Raw genomic sequence first — 20,917 nt, forward strand, 5'->3', positions numbered from 1 at the left:
TGAAGTTTAGGTTTATTGCCCTTAGGTCCACCCACCCCGCCACCTCCGTGTATTTAAAAATCACAGAGAATGAAATGGTGTAAGAAGTATTACAATATGGTCTAGTAAAGTTTTTAGTTATTTAGTTCAAATTGCATATTTGGTATCAGGGTCTCTTATTGATCCATTTTCAGATTTTTAACATAGTTCTTAACTGTTTCAAACTTCAGGATATTTAACTGTATTTCTATACGTTTTATTGCTATTGTTAAGTGAAAATAAGTGGCAATTACCATCTTTCTGCTGAGCAAACTGTATGCTATTTAATGTCTGATCTCAATTCAATACCCAGTAAAACATGGTTATAGAGTTAAGAATATTTTAGGCTTTGATCTTATATATATAATGAAATGGAAACTGTATCACACATGAAAAGTATCAGAGTCAACTGCACAGGTCACTGAAGAACATGTACTTTTATATCTAGTAATGGGGGAAATGTTTAAGGGAAAATAATTAAAAATACTTTCATATTATTCAAATCTGAGGAATTTGGTAAAATGACCTCATTTTTCAGAATTGGCAGTATTTTATCTTGAATAATGAGGATTCCACACATTGCAAAAGGTCTCTGCCAAGGAACATGCCTATGTATAAAATAAGTCTAGTACACTGTTACCTGAAACATGTGTGTGTGCAGCACTTCTCAAAACCCAGTACCGCGTTTCCTGCCCCATCTCTAGCCATGGCGAATACAATGAGTTCCTGGTTCACAGCTGCCTTTCCATGATGGCATTTCTAGGCACTAAGTCAGTGCACTCATTTTTGCTTTTCAACAGAGGCTTTGTTCACATATATTGTTTATTTTTATTTTTTGAGACAACAGTATCAAAACTCATGCACTGCACCCATCTGCCTTCCCCACACCACCCCTCCATCCCCCAAATGCTGCATTCCTCTGGCTTCGACTGTCTCTTTCAACCTCAACACAGATCGTTGCCATATCTGATCAAGAATGAGTCATTTCTTTCTGGTACCTCAAAACTTGCATAATTTAATCAGCTGTTATAGGGTGGTTTGAAGAGATAAGGATTCTTCAAAGCTAAGCTATGGTGAAATATTTTTGGTAAAAATTCCCCAATCACTTCTTTAGTAATAGGACCTGAAACATGGTTAAGAACTGTGGCTCTGAAGTAAGAGATCTTACTATTTAGTATATGAAAAATGCTTCTAAGGCTTAGTTTTCTCACCTGTAAAGTGGATATAATAACAATAATGATAATAATAATGGTAATAATAATTCCTGTGTCTTAGGTTTGTTTAGAAGATGTCAGGTAAAGAAACTAAGTCTGTAGTGTATCATTCTACACAAAATAAATAATTGGTAAATATTAGATGTGTGATGGTGATTATTCAGAAAGGGTCAAGAGGTAGTCAAGTGAGTCTACCAGATAGCTGATGCAAAAATGGTATTTATTTATGACTGCACTCAGTCTTTGTTGCTGTGTGGCCTTTCTCTAGTTGTGGTGCACAGGCTTCTTATTGTGGTGGCTTCTCTTGCTGCGGTAGTTGTGGTCGAGGGGCTTAGTTGCCCTGCAGCATGTGGAATCCTCCTAGACCAGGGATTGAACCAGTGTCCTTCTGCATGGGCAGGCGGATTTGTAACCATCAGACCACCAAGCAAGTCCCAAAAATGATTTTTAGAAAAAGTCTTGTGTTTTTGCCTGGACTTAAGAGACTGTGATGTATTTTTGACACTAGTTAATTCAAAGAATCATTCACAGTCTTTTACCTCATCAGTAAAATGAGAGAATAATAATCCCTAGTAATTCATTTTCAGTCCAAACTGATATAATTATATGTCAGGAGTTCTTAACCTCAGAATCTGTTGGGTACTCAGATCCATGTGAAATCTTTGGATGCATTTTCTGAAGGACATTCTTTTGAACAGCCTGAAGTTATTTGCAAGATATTTTACATATCTTTTTTATTATCTGGGGAGAGTGTTATAAATTTTATCAAAAGAGTTTATGACTCCCAAGAATGTTAGAAACCATTGATATAGATGTAAATGCCTTGAGGATGGTAACACTTCATTGACCAGTTATTATGTTAGCTAATATGAAAAGAATTACTGATTATTATCTGTTATTTTCCTTTTCTTTCAAAATGACCACGTCATCATTATTATCTATCATAAAACCAGTCCTACTTAGGTAATACATAAAATACCTCTGTTTGTTTCTTAAATTAAGTGTTTTGAAGCTGAACCTTTTGAACTTTAGGTTTTTTCTAGAAAAGTCCCTATCACCAAGGTGCTTATTTTCTATACTGTGAAGAATTCCCACAATAAATATTTGCCAAATATATTGTTTAAATAAAATTTGCAATAACTTTATTAAAACAGAATTGATTCTCATATTGTCATGCTGAAATTTACTTAAGAAGTACTAGAGTTGTTGAACTGTGCCTCCAAAAAGCCCCCCTTTTTTTCCGTTTTCAGTGTCAGATTTTGGCACTGACATAGAAGAAAGTCCCTGTTGAAATACTATTGACCATTGTTGTCACTGAAGGAAAGGTGAAAATGGATCTGTGGTGGCAGATATAGAAGCAAAAAGAGGCTTGAGCAGTTCTTTTGACAATAGTGACTTTCATGTGGAATGAAAAAAGACAGTGTAGATATAAATCTTCAACTATATTTTCAGCTGTCCAAATACATATTGCTGTATAGGCAGGACATTGTTACAGAAGCAGCATGGGTTAGAACTCCAAAGATCTGGACTTTTCTAGTCCTAGTCTGTTAAATAATTTGTTTATGACATCACATGTTTGCTTTGCTCATTTTCCAAATATGGAGTAAGTTAAGTATGGAGATGGGGGTCCTTCACTTCTATGTGGTAGATTATATTATCTATATGATAAATTTCTAAAATCAGAAGATTTGAAGAATCCATACGAATAATTTAAAATGTGGGATTTCCCCGGGGAACTCTTATTTTCTGCAATCCTGCTCCACGAGTCACCAATTGCATCTCAGAAGAAATGGAGCTAATGTGTTTTAACATGTCCTGATATACTGGGCAACTCCAGCATGGTGACGTGTCAGTGGAAAAGGCTTGGGCACATTCATACCTGGGTACAATGTATGATTGCTAGAATATGAATTGCCTCATGTCCTGGAACAGAAGTTGTTCCATTGCTTCTAGCCAAAGATGTCAGTTTAGTTTACATTGGTCTCCATTAGCATTGCTGATGTGTTGAGGAAGTGAATTTAATAAGCAGGGTAAACAGGTTTTGTTTCCAAACTCTGAGATAGGTGATTATAAGATGGATGCTTGGCTGAACCTTGTAGAGTCTCTTCAGTTTTCTGGCAAGAAATCTGAGGGCATAGAGGGCTGTTTTAAAGCAGGCATAGACTTGCTATACAGCCCATTTCAACTGATTCTTTGCAATTTTATTTGGAGCAAAAGTCAGCCAAGGTATTGATATCTATTGCTTTCTGTTGGCAAAGCTCTCTCCCTGTTCTTGCTAAAATACTGGCCAGCCTGTGCTTCTGATAAAATTCTGGCTGTGAATTTATTTAGGTGTTCATTGCAAGCCACTGTCTGTTTTAAGTGGTGTTAGGTGTAGCATTCTTTATATTCTGTAGGCTCTGCTGGTGGGTAGTCATAGTCAATTAATTCCTTAATGGGGGTAAGTGGGAGAGAGTGACCTTCTATGTCTCTTGGTGGTCAATAAGAGTGGTAATGGCTAAAATATTATTTATCATCTATTCAATAGTTTATTGAACTTCAATTTTATAATGACAGTCCTGAACTCATTATTTAGTTTGTATCAGCTCTTTTGGTGGTTGATAGGACATTATTACTGATGGGACAATAAGCAAGGTTCTTGTTTCTGAAACGACTAGACTATTATCCATTTTTATAAAGGAACACAGAGAGTAAGCCCTCTGATGATTAGATAACTTTCAGCCTTTAAGTGAGATGTATTTGTGGGAGATGCTTCGGTTTCTTCAGAAATGTTTTCATATAATTTGCATGAATTAAACTGTCACTATTCATCAACAGTCTCAGTTTTTATCATGTTAGCTGTATATATCCTATGTTTTTAGAAGATTCTGCTGTGAACAGAGAGATTACAGACCACGCCTGCCACATACTTCACTGTAACTCTGGCTTCTAGCACAGTGCCAGGCACATGGTGGACATTTAATAATTAGTCCCAAAACTGAATTCAATTACACTTACCACTGAAGTCTTATTACTACAAAGTTGTACCAGAAGATTCTATCATAGCCATCTGTACATTTCCCTAAAATGAAGTTCTGAAAGGATTCTTGATATAATCAAATACACATAGAATTGTTTAAAGAGTTAAAAATATTTGAGGTGCATCCAGACTAACAGCACGTATATCAAATTTCAAGTTGATTTGATTTAAAATGGCCAAGATATAAAACCATAAAAAATGTGAGTAAATACTCTGCCTATCAAGGCTTGTTATGTAATTACATGGTTTCAGTATGGTTTTTATTCATAGAAAACTATTATAAAGGATCATTTCTGCACAGATAAACTTCTCCAAAGGGGACTTTTAGTATCTTGGAGATGAATATCCATGTCTCTAAATGTTAAACCACTTGAATGAATAATTCAATCAAATTTACTTTTTATTGATCAAATGAAATAAGTTCTGTTAATAATGAAATTTGAAAGCCTTAAAATGTTTGCTTTTGGCTGATCTTCAAATAGTAAGATAAGCTATAAAAATAGCTGAACCAATTTAAAACTTTTGTTCCCATTCTCGTTCTTTTCTGAAGATTCATCTGGGTTTACCAAAATATGTGTCAGCGCTTAACACAGAGGGATCTGTAATTGACTGAGAATTTAAGCCCCCTAAAAGCAAAAATTTGAATCTGAAACTTTGAGAAAAATGTAGTGATCATGATGCCTTACAGTAGTTAGCTGTGAGCCTAAAGACTAGAGGTTTCTTCTGTTAGTTATTTACTCATTACTCTGCTTGGTGCACTCTCCAGCAGGGAAAAGAAAAAAAAAATTATATTGGATTTAAAATGTACTTTTATTAAAAGATGGTATGTCATTTTCTGTTTCAAATCCTGGCATGGATGATTGTCCAGATTCATCACCTAACTTGCTGTTGTGAAAATCAGTATGGTGGTTTTTAATACATTTGAAACGTGGGAAGGAAAGAAGTGATCCAAAGAATTCTCAGTAATTGAAAAGCCTTGGAGATGCCGATCATGGGGGCTGGCCTCAGAATTCCTTGCAATGAACTATTCCTATCACCACCCTTCCTTTTTCACACAGGAAATTACCAGCCAGCAGAAATAACATACAGGCCATACAGATTCGACCTAAAAGTTCGTGGGCAAACTGTTTAAACTTGAAGTTAAATGCAGTCAGTTCCTTGTTGGTTCCAGAATTTCCTCTTTAGACATTTTCCATTGAGGTGACTTTCATGTAGATTTGGGTTTTCTGCTGACCATCCTTCACTCTTGCCCTCCGTTGAAACCACATATAAATAGAAGGTGCACTTAAAGAAGGCCAGGGGCAGAGCATGCTGTGACCATGCATAGCTTTGGATAAATAAGAGGACAGCTTTCCTTCAGCCTGAAAGAGGGCCTTTCAGGTACACCTTCGTGTTATCCACTAACTGCTTATATTCCTATCATTTCCTCTCCCAGAAGTGTCCTTATCCATATCTCTCAATTCTGTCTCCTGCACAAAGTCATGGAGGTTCAAATTATTATTAACTCCTTTTTGAGGGAGGCGGGGCCTCAGTTTCCAGGATCTTGGTTCCGTGGCCAGGGATTGAACCCCCACCCTCAGCAGTGAAAGTACAGAGTCCTCACCACTGGATCACCAGGGAATCCCCTATTATTAACTCTTAAAAGCAGCTTGTAGGAAAAGGAGAAACCATTTTATTATGTAAAACATACACATATACCATCAGCAATGCATGACTCTAATGATGTGTATACAGGAGAGAGGTAGAGCTTCATTCTACCTGCCTTTTATCTTCAGGACTTAGCAGGTACCTGGCTTCAGCTGTTTCTCAAAGAGAAAAAAAAAAAAAGCCTGGAACGTAGAATTGGAAAAATTAACTCTCTTGATTTTCTTGTCTCCATCGTAATTAACCATCTCTGCCCAACTGAAGATGAATTTGTCAATCCAAATGGTAGACATTTCTAGGGAATATTTTTTTAAAACTTTATTTTCAAAAACAGGAGTAATGACTAGTGATAAAAATTATAGCAAGAGAGATGCTTTTCAACTTTATTAATATTTAGCCACTCAAGACAGACAGCACCGTCCTAGGTACTTATTACTTAGACTATTTGATGACTGTTAGGGGACATGTTTTCTGTCTTTAACACAGTATAAAGGAGAATGGCAAACTGTTTTAAAACTCTGTGTGCCTGATAAACTGTGAATGAAATAAGGTCTTTAATGCCTTTCTTTCTCTTTAACAAGCTTGTTTTTAAAAAGTGAGGCAAGGGAGACTTCTATTTTGCTTCCTTTGGCAACAGACTTTTTCTCAGCACTTGATTGGGTTAAGGATGTTGGTGACGTGGAAAAAAATGCCATACTCGGTCCAACTAGGTGACATTATGCATGGTGTGGCTTTCGCTGGGGTCAGGCTGTCATCTGTGATGTGGTTTAGAGAGATGCGTCATGGTCCACGGTTCTGTAGTCACACAGTGAAGGACACTACCCACTTCTCCCACGTACTCTGCTGCTTCCGAAATTTCCAAGTGCATCAAACATAGGCTTCTACAGTGCTTACCAAAGTGATACATTTGTTAGATGGGAGGTAACTAAACGTATGAAATATTTCTCGCCACCTCCTACTCGCCGCCCCCACACAAGTACGGCTCCTATTGAATTCTAGGTGTGAACACCTAGATATTTCACTCTGACTCAACTTTCCATTCTCATATTTGATAAGAATAACACAAATGAAATGCATGTTCTAATACTCAACCGTATGCTTTAAGCATATCTAAAATGTAAAAGAAGTAGATTAAGGTGATAAGAACGAAACCAAGTATTTTTCTCTTAACAAAAGAAATACAGCTTAATCCTTAATGGATCGATGATGGGTCAATAACTTGAGAGCTTACTACACCCCTGACATTGTTTTAATTATACGTCCATTTGTCCACATTAATACTCAGAGCAGCTCACACTTTAAAGAGGGGGGCATTTAAGTACTGCTAGGTTAAGTAATTCACTCAAAGTTGTACTCAGCAACTCAAGACAGAGGCATGTTTTGAATGCACGCTGTCTGTCTCCTAAATCTATTAACCCCCATGCCATACCGACTCCAAATAAGTGAATCCAAATTACTCTTGATGTATTTAAAATAAGATATGGTTTACCTAAAATATACCAGCCTCTATTGGAGCCTAAATGCTGCTTAAAGCAAGATGTGCCTGTGTAAACCAGCACTGTAATTTCAGGATTTTCCCTCAAACTAATGAAGGGCATTTTCTTTGCAAGAGAATTAAGTGCAAAATTGTGCAAGGTTGAAGTGTCCTCTGAAACCAGGATTACACCCACTTTGGCATGCCGCGTCAAGCAGCCAGGACGTAAGGAAAGAAAAGCAGGCTGCAGTGAATGGTTATACATTCAGGTTTGAGCTGCAGCCATATATGTGGGTTAGTTTCCAAATGGACATTTACATTGCCTTTATGTGGATCAAATTGGTGTTTATTTGCCAAACGTGTTATTTAGATCTCGGGGAAAAGACAGCATGGCCCCAGGGAAGTTTCACAATTATAACCTAACTAGGCTCCCCAGCTTACCTCGAATAAAGGGGGCCCCAGAGTGTTTGATAAACACAAGCTCTGATACTTCACTGATTTGAGGGAAATAGCAGTTTGTCCTTTTGCAGTAGGTCCCTATTGGGACTTTGAGGACCAGTAGCCAGCATTTTGTTCTGAGACTGAGAAATTTATTATACACTCCTGGTCCTGATTTGGGGGGTCGGGGGAGTAAGGAGAAAAGGGGAGCCAGAGATTATCTTTGTGAAAAATCTAGCTTTTATTACATCACCTGAAGTAGCACAACCTGCTACACTAATGAAATTGTGTTCTTGGTTGAAAAGGGCAATTGTTAGCCTGACTTTGTGCTCACTAAAAACATTCCCCCAATCTTGTTAAATTATTGCTCTCATTTCAGATTTTTATAGCTATGCAACTTACCAGTCCTCATTTCTTTACGTTTCATTCATTTTCCTTGTATTGATGATTAATGGAGGATGGCGAATGTTAGAGTGAGCAGGCATCAGCAATTGCAAGATCATAATTAGTTTAGCTGACGAGGGCCTCTGATAGCACTTGCATCTGGATGGAAAAATTACCCTATAGGGAACTGGCTGCTCACCAGGTCTTTTTAGTGATACATTGTGAAACACCCGATGAATCAAATGCCCTTTCAATGCCAAGAAAGTGTTCCAGTCTTGAAGCCAAAATTATGTCTGCAGAAAGCTTTCCATTTGAAATGTATCAGAGTACAATTATAACCATTGTATTTTCTTGGCAGGGATACCCCTCGTCTACAGTATGGACTCGAGTTAAATAAATTGCCTAAATTTTATGAATCCCTGAAATTTTGACTTATAGTGTTTGTAATTTTAAATTTATCACAAAATTGGGTTCCAGCAAGACTTTTTCCACTCCTTATCTAACATGCATATTTTATCATTAAAGGCTTTGCTTCCTAGAGAAAAGAGAGAGCAGAGTTGCAATTCAGGCTGTCTTTTTTTTTTTTTTTCTTCTTCTTCTTCAGCCAGAGTTCCATTTCCTGCCTGTTAGTATTTGTGCCTATGAACACAGCCTGACTTTTGTTTCAATGAGAAGTTTAATGGAATCATTACTTGATAGCAAGAATGGGACAAGCAATGCTAATGATCTACTTTTAAATATTCTTGGGTTATTTTTCAATCTGGTGATTAGAGAATTCAGTCCACTAAAATCCACTTGTGTTCAGAAAACGCTTGTGATTTCCAAGTCTGAGTCAAATAAAATAAATAAATAGCCATTGATGGGACTATGTTGTCTGTCTTAAGCACACCCCTCATAAGGATTCTCATTAGTAATACTGTACTTCTAGTTGGCAGGAGTTTCTTCTGTTCCTCTCAGATTTGGGAGATAGAGGGTGTCTCTTTCAGATTTTACAGTTGCAAATGAAAAATTAGAACTAAGTGTCTTATTAGTGTCTTAATACGTATGTTACATGAATGACATCCAGAAAGACATGCATCAGGTTTAATTGTAACTGGTTTACATGCTGCACTTATTCCAAGTTTGACTATATTTTGAAGCTCAGGTAGCCTGGGCTCCTCTTTTTCCAAAATATATTAAACATATTGCCATGCTCTGTCTTTTGACTTTTGACACTTTTAAAAGGTATATTTTAGGGTTCAGCATTTAGGAGCCATCATTAAGGGCACAAAACCCAAAGTTCAAAAAGTTAAAGCTGTTTCTGTGAAAAGCCTTTGGTGTTGCACACACCTCATCCATCACTGTAGGGTTAATTATAATGAAAATCAGTGGTGCCTATTAAACACAATTGAACCTGACCTCATTATGGGCAGTGTGGTTTTATACTGTCATTGTTGCTAGTCTAAAGACAAAACTCCTGGGTTGATTTGGTCCAACTCCACTGATCATGTGACTCACCTCTGACCTTGTATTTTTTTTTCCCCATTTCAGAGGCGCAGAGGCTCGGGTGTTTTTTGTGCCAATTGCTTGACCACAAAGACCTCTCTCTGGCGAAAGAATGCAAATGGCGGATATGTATGCAATGCGTGTGGTCTCTACCAGAAGCTTCACTCGGTAAGAACTTGTTAGACTGTTTCAGGAAAAGCTTTATAAAACAGCCTGGTCTGTGGTGTGATAAGTACCATTCCCTGGCTTGCGGTGCCTGCCCCTGCAGAGTTTAATCCAGTTGCTTTGAGCGCACTTGTGATTTATGGTGGACCGGCCTTAGATGTTATGGGGAGATTCATGTGAGATCATTACTAATGCATTATGTTTCTTTTGATATAAAAGAGGAAAATGATTGATTTCTGGGAACTTCACATAACCGATATGTGAATGAGTGGGTATCAGAATTCAGTGACATTAATTTAGGTAGAAAGGAGAAACTTTTAAAGCTCAAAAGTACATAAATTAAAAAAAAAAAAGGCAAGAAGACTCTTCATTGTTCAGTATAAAATATAGGGCAAGGGAAAAAATGCTTCTTTTACAGTCTACTTTTGGAATTTGCAAGTGTCATCTAGGCTGGAAGTAGGACAAGTTCAGAAGAGTGGTTCTTACTGGGACCAAGATGCCAGGTGACTCTCTCCAGGGCTTCCAGTGGTATCTGAGGGCTTAAGGAGCACACAGCAGAACAGAGGAAGGTGCAGAAATGCTCTGTGTCTTAAGATCTCTGGCTGGCTAGATTCTATGACTCTCTGAGCTACGTCAGTTATTTCTAATCAAATTTTATGTAGAATCTTATAATATTTAAACTTACAAATCTCCCATCTTTATATGCATTTGACTTCCTGAAAGATTTTTTTGATTTTTTTTTTTTTCCTTTTTGGTTTAGAAAGTTTAGGGACTTCCCTGGTGGGCCAGTGGTTAAGACTTTGCCTTCCAATGCCAGGGGTGCAGGTTCATTCCCTGGTCAGGGAACTAAGATCCCACTACCTTTCAGCAGCCAAAAAACCAAAACATAAAACAGAAACAATGTTGTAACAAATTCAATAAAGTCTTTAAAAATGGTCCACATCCAAAAAAAAAAAAAAAAATCTTTAAAAAAAAGAAAGTTTATCTGCTGACCAAAGCTGCCTTTAAAAATAGGAATGCCCCATCTAGTAAGCAAAAATCTGTTTCCTTCTGCCTTTTGCATTTTGTTTGGCCTTTTACCACAGCTCTTAGCACCAGCCAGTGAATAGAATGCAGCTACGGGGAATACAATTTTAGACAAAATGTCCTCCTAAATGGACCACTGGAAGCACTCTTTTTAAAAATGCATACTGCCAACAAGACTAATTGGTAGTAAACTGTAAAAACCTTAGTTATTAGCATGTAGCTAGTAGAAGGAATCTCCACCTACCACCATCACCTTACTTTTTTTAAGCCTTCACCATTTAAGCAAGCAATAAGCTTCCATTTAATGAGTACTGACATTAATGATTTTAATTGAATGCTGTCCAATCAAAGGCCAAATATTAATTAAACTACTGCTCTTCCAGGTTATGGTAATTTAACAACTGCAATATAAATGAAAAAAATTTTAACAATTATTTTAATATTCATCTCTCCAGAGATGTTTTTGATTTTGAAGGTTTTTTTAAAATCATAAATTTCCTATACTTCTACTCCATGAATTCCATGGCCCTACATGCTCTTAGTTCTTATACATTTGTGCATAATAATTCTCTGATGTCTCTTTTATGGGCTGTAATTCCTTTACCTGTCACTTAAATATTGGTCTTCTTTAGGATTCTAAAACAGACACTATATTTCTTCCACTCTTTATTCTACAGGATAAAACTCTTCATTCCCTTGCATTTTCCCATCAACTCCATATATTTACATTTTTTATAAATATAACCTTTATGTACAATGCAATGCACAGATCTGATATATAGTGTTCAGTGAGTTTTAATAGTCTCATGTTAATCAAAATATAAAATAGCATGTTTATCTTAGAAAGTTATCATGTAGCTGTTTTAAAATATACTATGTGTTAAAATATTGAATTGAATTTAAATATTATAATTAAATACAAGTTTTAAAATATTTCAAAATTTGTGAAATTACCTAAAGCAGTGCTTAGAGGAATATTTTCAGCATTAAATGCTTATATTCAAAAAGAAGGATAGAGATTAAATATGTATGTTTGAAATATGAGATCTTTATAAATCTGAAATTCTGAACAAAGTAAATGAACAAGGACTATCCAGGGGACCTGATATTTTCATTCTAAAACCAGTAATTTGATGTTCAATAACAAGTGCATTCTCCTTTTTTCTTTAAAATATCTTTGTGACAATAAAAACACTCCAAAAGGATTTGTATTTTGTTTAACACTTAAAAGATACTCTCTTGCATTAAGGTACATCATTTCCAGATATAATTCACAAATTACATATTGTTCATGTTCATATTTTATGTAGAGATTATTTCCTGATTTCAGTAATCTTTTAGAAAAAATCAGATTTTAGCCTAAAGATTCTTTAAATTTTTAATTTGTAAATATGCATTCACTTATTAAACATATTCTCTTGAATTTATAAATGAAAGTTAAAGCTCCTACTGCAAGTAAAGTTTTTATTATAGTCTTATCTATGGATTTTAGTCATGTAATATAAACACCTGTTGAACATGTACATAAATACCAGTCATATCACACTTAAGCTGGGTGAAAGTCTGCATTCTATTTAAGTACAGAGTAGAATGACAGATAGGATATTTGAAGCAAGCCTACAAATAAATTTAGATTTTCAACAGAAAACAAATGCTTCACCTGTTAACAGGTAAAATCTTGCTTAATAGTAAGTACTTATATAATTAGAGGAAAAGAAATGAAAGTAGGAGATTTATTAAAAAAAAAAAAAAAAAAGAAGAAGAAAAGACAATCTCTCACTGGCTATGGCTTTGATCCTGAAGAATTCCATGGTCAGAGGAGCCTGGCAGGCTACAGTCCGTGGAGTCACAAAGAGTCAGACACAGCTGAGCAACTGTTGGGCTTCCCTGGTGGCCCTGATTGAAAAGAATCTGCCTGCAATGCAGGAGAACCATGTTCAATCCCTGGGTTGGGAAGATCCTCCAGAGAAGGAAATGGCCTACCCACTGCAGTATTCTTGCCTAGAGAATCCCATGGACAGAGGAGCCTGGCAGACTACAGTCCATGGGATCAGAAAGATTCGGATATGGCTGAGCAACTAACAATTTCACTTTCACTTCACTTGATATGCTTCCTTAGAGTTCTGTCAGTTTGCCTTTGATTGTTTATATTCTGATGTTTAATATTGTATATCCACACTTGCAGTTATTTAAGAGAATGTGTGTATTAGTCATCTGGGCCTGACATAACAAACTACCATAAACTGGATGGCTTAAAGAACAGACATTTATTTTCACAGTTCTAGAGGCCGGCAGTCTGAGATCTGGGTGCCACTGTGGTTGGGTTCTGGTGAGAGCTCTCTTCCTGGCTTGTAGAAGGCTGCCTTTACTCTATGTCCTCATTTAATCTTGTGTGTTAATCACTCAGTTGTGTACGACTCTTTACGACCCCATGGACTGTAGATTCTGCCAGGTTCCTCTGTCCATGGGATTCTCCAAGAATACTGGAGTGGATAGCCATTCCCTTCTCCAGGGGATCTTCCCAACTCAGGGATTGAACCGAGGTCTCCAACATTGCAGACAGATTCTTTACTATCTGAGCTACCAGGAAAGCCCTCACTTAACCTTATTTACCTCCTAAAGACCTTATCTTCAGATACAGTCACACTGCGTGGTTAGAGATTCAGTCTATGAATTGGAAGGGAGTATCTGGGGGATGGGGAGGAAGACATAGTTCAGTCTACAGCCTTGTATTATTTTTCCACAGTTGTCATCAAAACCGATCTCCTATGTTACTGTTGACGTCTTCTTGCTGCATGACTCAAAAGTTGAGAAATCTTTCAGAGAAATCACATTTCTTTGACTAACTTTCTACATCGTTTTATCACAAAATAATGCAGTTCCAAAGTCTGTTGAGTTTGGAAAGGCTGTTTTCAAGTAGATTAAAGTTTTTCAGCTCTCTCTGTAAAGATGGGCATGATTTAATTAGGGTAAAAGAGTGTGCTTTGGTTCTGTCCTCTGATCCTGCTTAGGGCAAAAGGAGGAGATTTAGTAAATCTATAACATAAAGCCTATCTTTGCTTTGAACTTGAACATGGTTTATATTTGTGAGGAATTGTTAATGCATTTTAATGTATTTTTTAATGTTTTCCTTTTATGTATTGTGTGTGTGTTCCCTGCAGACTCCCAGGCCTTTAAACATCATTAAACAAAACAACGGTGAGCAGATTATTAGGAGAAGAACAAGAAAGCGCCTTAACCCAGAGGCACTTCAGGCCGAGCAGCTCAACAAACAGCAGAGGGCCGGCAGTGAGGAGCAGGTCAACGGCAGCCCCTTAGAGAGGCGGTCGGAAGATCACTTAACTGAAGGTCACCAGAGAGAAATTCCACTCCCCAGCCTGAGTAAATACGAAGCCCAGGGTTCATTGACTAAAAGCCATTCTGCTCAGCAGCCAGTCCTGGTCAGCCAAACTCTGGATATTCACAAAAGAATGCAACCTTTGCACATTCAGATAAAAAGTCCTCAGGAAAGTACTGGAGACCCAGGAAACAGTTCATCCGTGTCTGAAGGGAAAGGAAGTTCTGAGAGAGGCAGTCCCATAGAAAAGTACATGAGACCCGCGAAGCACCCAAATTATTCACCACCAGGCAGCCCTATTGAAAAGTACCAGTACCCCCTTTTCGGACTTCCCTTTGTACATAATGACTTCCAGAGTGAAGCTGATTGGCTGCGGTTCTGGAGTAAATATAAGCTCTCTGTTCCTGGGAATCCGCACTACTTGAGTCATGTGCCTGGCCTACCAAATCCTTGCCAAAACTATGTGCCTTATCCCACCTTCAATCTGCCTCCTCATTTTTCAGCTGTTGGATCAGACAATGACATTCCTCTAGATTTGGCGATCAAGCATTCCAGACCTGGGCCAACTGCGAATGGTGCCTCCAAGGAGAAAACGAAGGCACCGTCAAATGTAAAAAATGAAGGTCCCTTGAATGTAGTAAAAACAGAGAAAGTTGATAGAAGTACTCAAGATGAACTTTCAACAAAATGTGTGCACTGTGGCATTGTCTTTCTGGATGAAGTGATGTATGCTTTGCATATGAGTTGCCATGGTGACAGTGGACCTTTCCAGTGCAGCATATGCCAGCATCTTTGCACGGACAAATATGACTTCACAACTCATATCCAGAGGGGCCTGCATAGGAACAATGCACAAGTGGAAAAAAATGGAAAACCTAAAGAGTAAAACCTTAGCACTTAGCACAATTAAATAGAAATAGGTTTTCTTGATGGGAATTCAATAGCTTGTAATGTCTTATGAAGACCTATTAAAAAAAATACTTAATAGAGCCTGCCTTATCCAACATGAAATTCCCTTCTTTTATTATTCTTTCTTTTGATGAGTAGGTTACCAAGATTAAAAAGTGAGACAAATGTTCAGTGAGAAAAAAAAGAAAGGAAGATGGTTAATCGTCCTGCTTTAGAACCTAGTAAGTCAAAACCATCTTGGTGAATGTGTACTGTGGAAACTATCCATAAGAAGTATCACCAGACTATAATTATGATATTTGTATAGAAAGAGATCAAAGCTGTTTAGAATTTGGAAGGGTTTACATATTATGATCCTAAAGCAGTATTGGGCTGGCCATTGGCCCATTTGTTCAAAAACCCATAAATTATTGCCTCAGTTTCGAAGTATCATGAAATCCTAGGCAGATGAGGAGAAATTTAATCTCCAGGGCAGTGAAAGGAAAATGGCGCCCTCTTAGACGAGAATCCTCTCATAGATCACGTTTCAAATTTAGACCTAGAAATGCGAGCTGTGGTTAGGCTTGGGGAGAGAGCAGCGGGAAGAGTGACAGATGGTGGCACGGTGATTTTGGCCAGCCCTGCCTGTACATACACATGCACACCCTCTCTGATATTTTTGTCCTTTAGATGTTCACATACTCCTTTCAAAACTAGTCCTCTTGTTTGCGATTTAGGTTCATTTTGTCCAAATACATATGCATTTTTAAAAAACAGTGTCCTCAGTGCTACGTAGTAACTTTATTTTAGCCAGATCATTCTTTCTTGTATGTGATGAACCAGTTTGGGTTTGTTTTCTAAGCTTCCTTTGGGTCACTAATCTCATTTGGCATGTTCTAACTAAAGGGATCCCCTCAGTTCAAAAGACTAGATGGATACAGAAGTTCAGACCATGGCATTCATTGATTCAGAACACACGGTATTTCTCCACAAGGTAACCTGCTGTATTTATTTATTTTCTTTTGGTTTAAGTATAATTTCCAAACTTTGTGGTCAGGCAGCGTCTAAGGTTACGTTACCACAGGCTGACAGTTGGTATATGTACCAGTCAATTCCTCCATTAGATTTATACAGGTTTAGTTAAGTAGCATTAAATAGGATTCTTAGAAGTATGTTCTTCATAGTACTTTTAATACTTAAGGCTTTGTAAAACTATCCATGAAGGGAAAGCCTCAGCATAACTGCTCAGGGAAATAGGGCTAAATAACTGAACATTAAATAATTGGTTAAAGGTGCTGTTAGTCGAGCCTCCAATGCTTGCTACACGGATGTATGTACAAGGACTGACTTTAATAATTTGCATTATATTGTCCCAACCAGTAGTTTATTTTTTGCCACGGAGATGTAGAAGATATTACAAGCTACTGGATGCACTGTCAGATTAACTTATTTCATTAAAGAAGTTGGGAGAACAAATAGGAAAAAAAAAAACCTTATTTTTCTAGTAAATATTAATGTATTACATTTCAAATAATGGTGCCTGACATATTGAATAATTATTTTCTACAGTGTACGTATGCAACAAAGATATTCCATCATGCATTAGAGTCAGTTCTGACTCTGCCTAGCTGTTTACATTTGCAAATGTAGCAAACAAGGTAATGAAGCAACTATTTCTATTGCGGTAGATATCTTGTGTGTGTGTGTGTGTGTGTGCATTAAAATTGTAAACGGTAACATGAAACAAATGAAAGTTCTTGATATAATGGTATGGAAAACCAGAAGGAAATGAAAATATTTTTATGCCTACTTAGGAAAAAAGGGTAGCACTATTCATTCCAAGTACTTTTTTTTTTTTAATTTTTAAGTTCTTAACTCACATTGTTATGCTTAAAATGATAAACATATATCCTCTTTTTATTGCTTTGTCTATGTTTCAGATGAAACATTTCAGAAATTATTTTGATAAGTGCTGCTGGAATCTGCAGCACTGATGTTTTTATTGCATTCTGTAGTCGCATTTGCACTCCATTTTTACATTAATTCGCAGTTGCTTTGTATTGTTTTGTTTGGGTTTTGTTTCTTTTTCCCAGTGCCAGGTCTTCGTTTCTTCAAGTTGGATGGCAGGTAGAGTTCAACCAGTTTGTGACTGTTGCAGTGAATGAAGTTCAAACTGTCTTTCTGATGCTGTGTTGTCATTTCCATTCTTGCATTTTTGTTTTCATGTAAAAAAAAAAAAAGAGAGAAAGAGAGAAAGAAATCAGGACTAAGCCTTTTGCTTCAGTTTCATTTTTAAAGGGTTGTTTTCTGATCTCACCTGTCAAGTAGCTCTAATATAATTCACATGAACTGAGATAAAGAGGTGAAATGAGGGGCTTTGACATTCAAATTATGTGATGTCATTTATCTTCCTTTGGAATTTTGATGAATGCATCTCAAAATGTACAGGCAGATTGGAGAGGTGGCAATTAAAGATCTAAAGAGGAGATTTCCCAAACAACAAAACAGTATTTAATTTTCTCAGTGAAAGGACTAGAAACAAAGTGCACTGTGGCGGTCCTCAAGCACCATGATGTGTGAACTGCTCAAATTAGGAAATATTCGAAGTTTGGTTACTTGGGCAATAGTACAGGTATGGCTTTTTGGGCAAAACTACTATTTAAGCAGTTTCTCCAGTGTATCAGACACAAGTATGTTGTTCTTTCTTGGCATATATGTCTCTTTATTTCATCATTTTTTTTTTCCTCAGACACACAAGTAGTAATGGTTAGCATTGGAAATACATATCACTATTCTTGGAATATTTATGGTCAGTCTACTGTAGGTAGAATATTCTTAGATAGCATTGTCAATAGATCTTATTCTGTATTCTTTTTATTATTGATTATTTTATTTTCATTTATTTCTTTTTCATATTTTGATGGAGAAGAGGTTGGGCTATGAAAAACAATGAAAATTTATCAAAACACTAAAAGACCCCCTTTTTTTTTTTACTTTTGAAAGCCTTTGTCCTAGCTCTCAAAATACATTTTTACAAAATTGATTGATTGGTATCTTTATTTTTATTTGGGTTTAGGATTTCTGAACTATTTTGTCTTAAATTGTGATTTTAAATGAGCTATTTAGATACCTAAAACCTTTTTTTTAAGGATTCTCAAGATGACTTAGGAATTTCCCTTCTTGGAAAAGGCTTTCCCTATGATAAAAAACTATACGCTAGGTAAAATTGTATGTCATTTTAAAAACATATGTCTTTTTAAAGTGTATGTCCAGATTCTGAATTGGGCTTTGGATCAAACTTTAAGCCAGGACCAGCTCATGCATTCTCATTCTCCTTTTTCTCACTCTTTCTCTCTTCATCTCTCACCCATATATTCATATTGTTGTTTGGGATAGAAGAATCTTAAAGAGCCAGCCCACCTCAGAAGATTGTGGATTGAGAGACGCTACACTGAGTCCATGAAAAAGGATGGAGCTCTCGTGGTTAATGTGTTAACTCTGTAGTTCAAAGGAAAAGAGTATTCCCATTCTTTCTACATGACATATTGAGATGTTCTTTTAAAAAATCAACTTTTAAGATAATGATGTTTTCTTCTAAACTGTTCTCTTTTAGTAAAGGTAGGTTTTAGAAAACAAGCATGGGGTTTTTTTTTCTAAGGTAATATTAATGAGAAGAAGAGAAAAAGTGATTATCTTTAACAGCTCTTTGTTGAAGCCTGTGGTAGCACATTATGTTTATGATTGCACATGTGCACATAATCTATGATGATCCAATGCAAATACAGCTCCAAAAATATTAAATGTATATGTTTTTAAATGCCTGAGGGTATACATTTTTCTTAATTAATTGAAGAGTATCAATACTGCTACTAAAGTAATGATTAGCCTCCTGCTGTGTGGCTGTGAAACATCAAAGGTGACCTGTCTTAAGACCTCTGAACCGCCTGCCTGTTTAGTTCGTGAACATGAACTTCATTCTAGAGGGGGAAGATCAAACATCCCGTGGTGGTAAAGAAGCTGACTGTCAGCTTCTGAGCTGTATGCCAGCTTTTTGCTTAAAGTTTACTTTGAGCTCACAGCTTTCTGTCTTTGGGTTGAGAACCATGGCAAAAAAATAAAAGCAAGGCATCTTTTGTGATCAAGTAAGTGAAAGCTTGCTGACTGTCCTAGATCACAGGAGAAAACGGAAGAATGAAATCAAATCCAAATATGAGACTAAAGATGCTAACCAAAGGTAGGTACTAAGTGGAATTCTGTCAGCAGGCCACTATAAATGAGAAGAGGATAGAGAGACATGTACCAGGACTTTGAAGGGCTGTGTTATTTTCCCAAAGAAAGACTTGGCCAAGGGCAGAAGCCATGGCTTCATTGCAGAGCACTTCCTGTGGGTTTTCCGTTAGCATTTCACCGCCATTGGACACACGTGTTCCTGCTAACCGTCCATGGTTTAGAAAGTATCCACAGTTATCTGCAGTAATTAGGACCTCTGGAAGATGCTAGGGTTGAAGTGTGTCAAGTCAGGGATAAAGAAAATGTGAAATTCAAATTGGTCCACACATGGAAACTGGATAATGTATCCTAACGTGTTGTTCTCTTGAAGGGAAAAGTAGAGCTAAAAACTTCACTCCATCCTTCATCAGAGAAAATGGTCCTTCAAGACCCATGAGTCCCAAAACTGGATCCTGATTTTTACGCCTGGATTTTTGTTCATGATATGACCTGCAGCAAATCACTTTTTTCTTTTTGTGCCTCAGGTTCCTCACCTGTAAAGTGGAAAAAATATATTAATAATAATAATATTAATAATAATAATAATAATGGTAATGTAGTACTTGTTTGTAAAGCACTTTGAGACCCTTGATTGAAAGGCACCATGATAGTGCCAAGTATTATTATATGGCCAAGGAGCTTATTTAAACTCTCAGTTCCCAAGAGCCAAGAAAGGTTGGGGTCATTTTTTTAAAGATGAGCTGTAAATATCATAATCAGGCAGCCTATTGTGTTGACTATGAAGAGGCAAAACTGTTACAAGGCTGATAAAACCATAGTTTCTTAATGGCTACCAACAAGGCAAATATCACAATAAGAAATGCCAAATTCTTTAAGGTGACAACGTGAATAACTGGGGGGGTGGGGGTGGGATGGGGATGGGAAGCATCTCAATAATGCCAATGTAAAATTCACTTATAGCAATATTCACCAGCAGAAAATGTCTTTCATACGGAATGATTTCATGTTGCTAAGAAAAAATTCAATTTGTAGTCCTGATTTGAATATTAGAATGTTGGCTATAATAGTTCTGTTCTTACAACACATGGAATTTTTTTTGTTTTATTTAATTTTGTTTTCATAGTGCATGTTCATTTCTACTCACAAACATGTTCTTGGTGTATTTCTTATGCAAACAATCTTCAGGCAGCAAAGATGTCTGTTACATCTAAACTTGAATAATAAAGTTTTACCACCAGTTATACATGATGGTGTTGGTATGGTTTATATGGATTCACTTTCATCCATGTAGCAATGGGAAATTCAGACTGTTGTAACATATAGACAAGGCTCTGATGAATTGAGATGGTGAATTCAAGTCACCATTTTAAAAAAATATGAATAAGATTGAAAAAACCTGGATTCTCTCAACTTGTTTTGTTCTGCTTTGCTTTTTTTTTTTTCTTTTAACCTATCAATCTCTTATTGATAGATTTTGTGTAAAAAAATTATACAAGTTTCTTTAGGAAGATTAACAATAAAAATCATGTTTATTTCAAAAACATTTATTGAGTATCACGTATTGAGTGTTGAGTACTGGATAATGATAATGTTAT

The 20,917-nt window shown here is 36.6% G+C and overlaps 1 protein-coding gene across 11 annotated transcripts in view; it reads left to right on the forward strand.

The window, feature by feature from the left end:
• The window catches only part of TRPS1 (transcriptional repressor GATA binding 1), a 271,550-nt gene extending 250,985 nt beyond the window's left edge, over positions 1 to 20,565 (forward strand). For all 11 annotated transcript variants that reach the window (XM_043483074.1, XM_043483077.1, XM_043483067.1 and 8 more), the window contains 2 exons: positions 9,722 to 9,844; positions 14,029 to 20,565. In XM_043483074.1, coding sequence (XP_043339009.1) covers positions 9,722 to 9,844; positions 14,029 to 15,090 — 1,185 coding nt within the window. In that variant the 3' untranslated portion in view covers positions 15,091 to 20,565. The remainder of the gene's footprint in view (positions 1 to 9,721; positions 9,845 to 14,028) is intronic.
• The last annotated feature ends 352 nt before the right edge of the window (positions 20,566 to 20,917 follow it).

Source organism: Cervus canadensis, chromosome 12 (assembly GCF_019320065.1).
Source record: "Cervus canadensis isolate Bull #8, Minnesota chromosome 12, ASM1932006v1, whole genome shotgun sequence".
Lineage (NCBI taxonomy): Eukaryota > Metazoa > Chordata > Mammalia > Artiodactyla > Cervidae > Cervus > Cervus canadensis.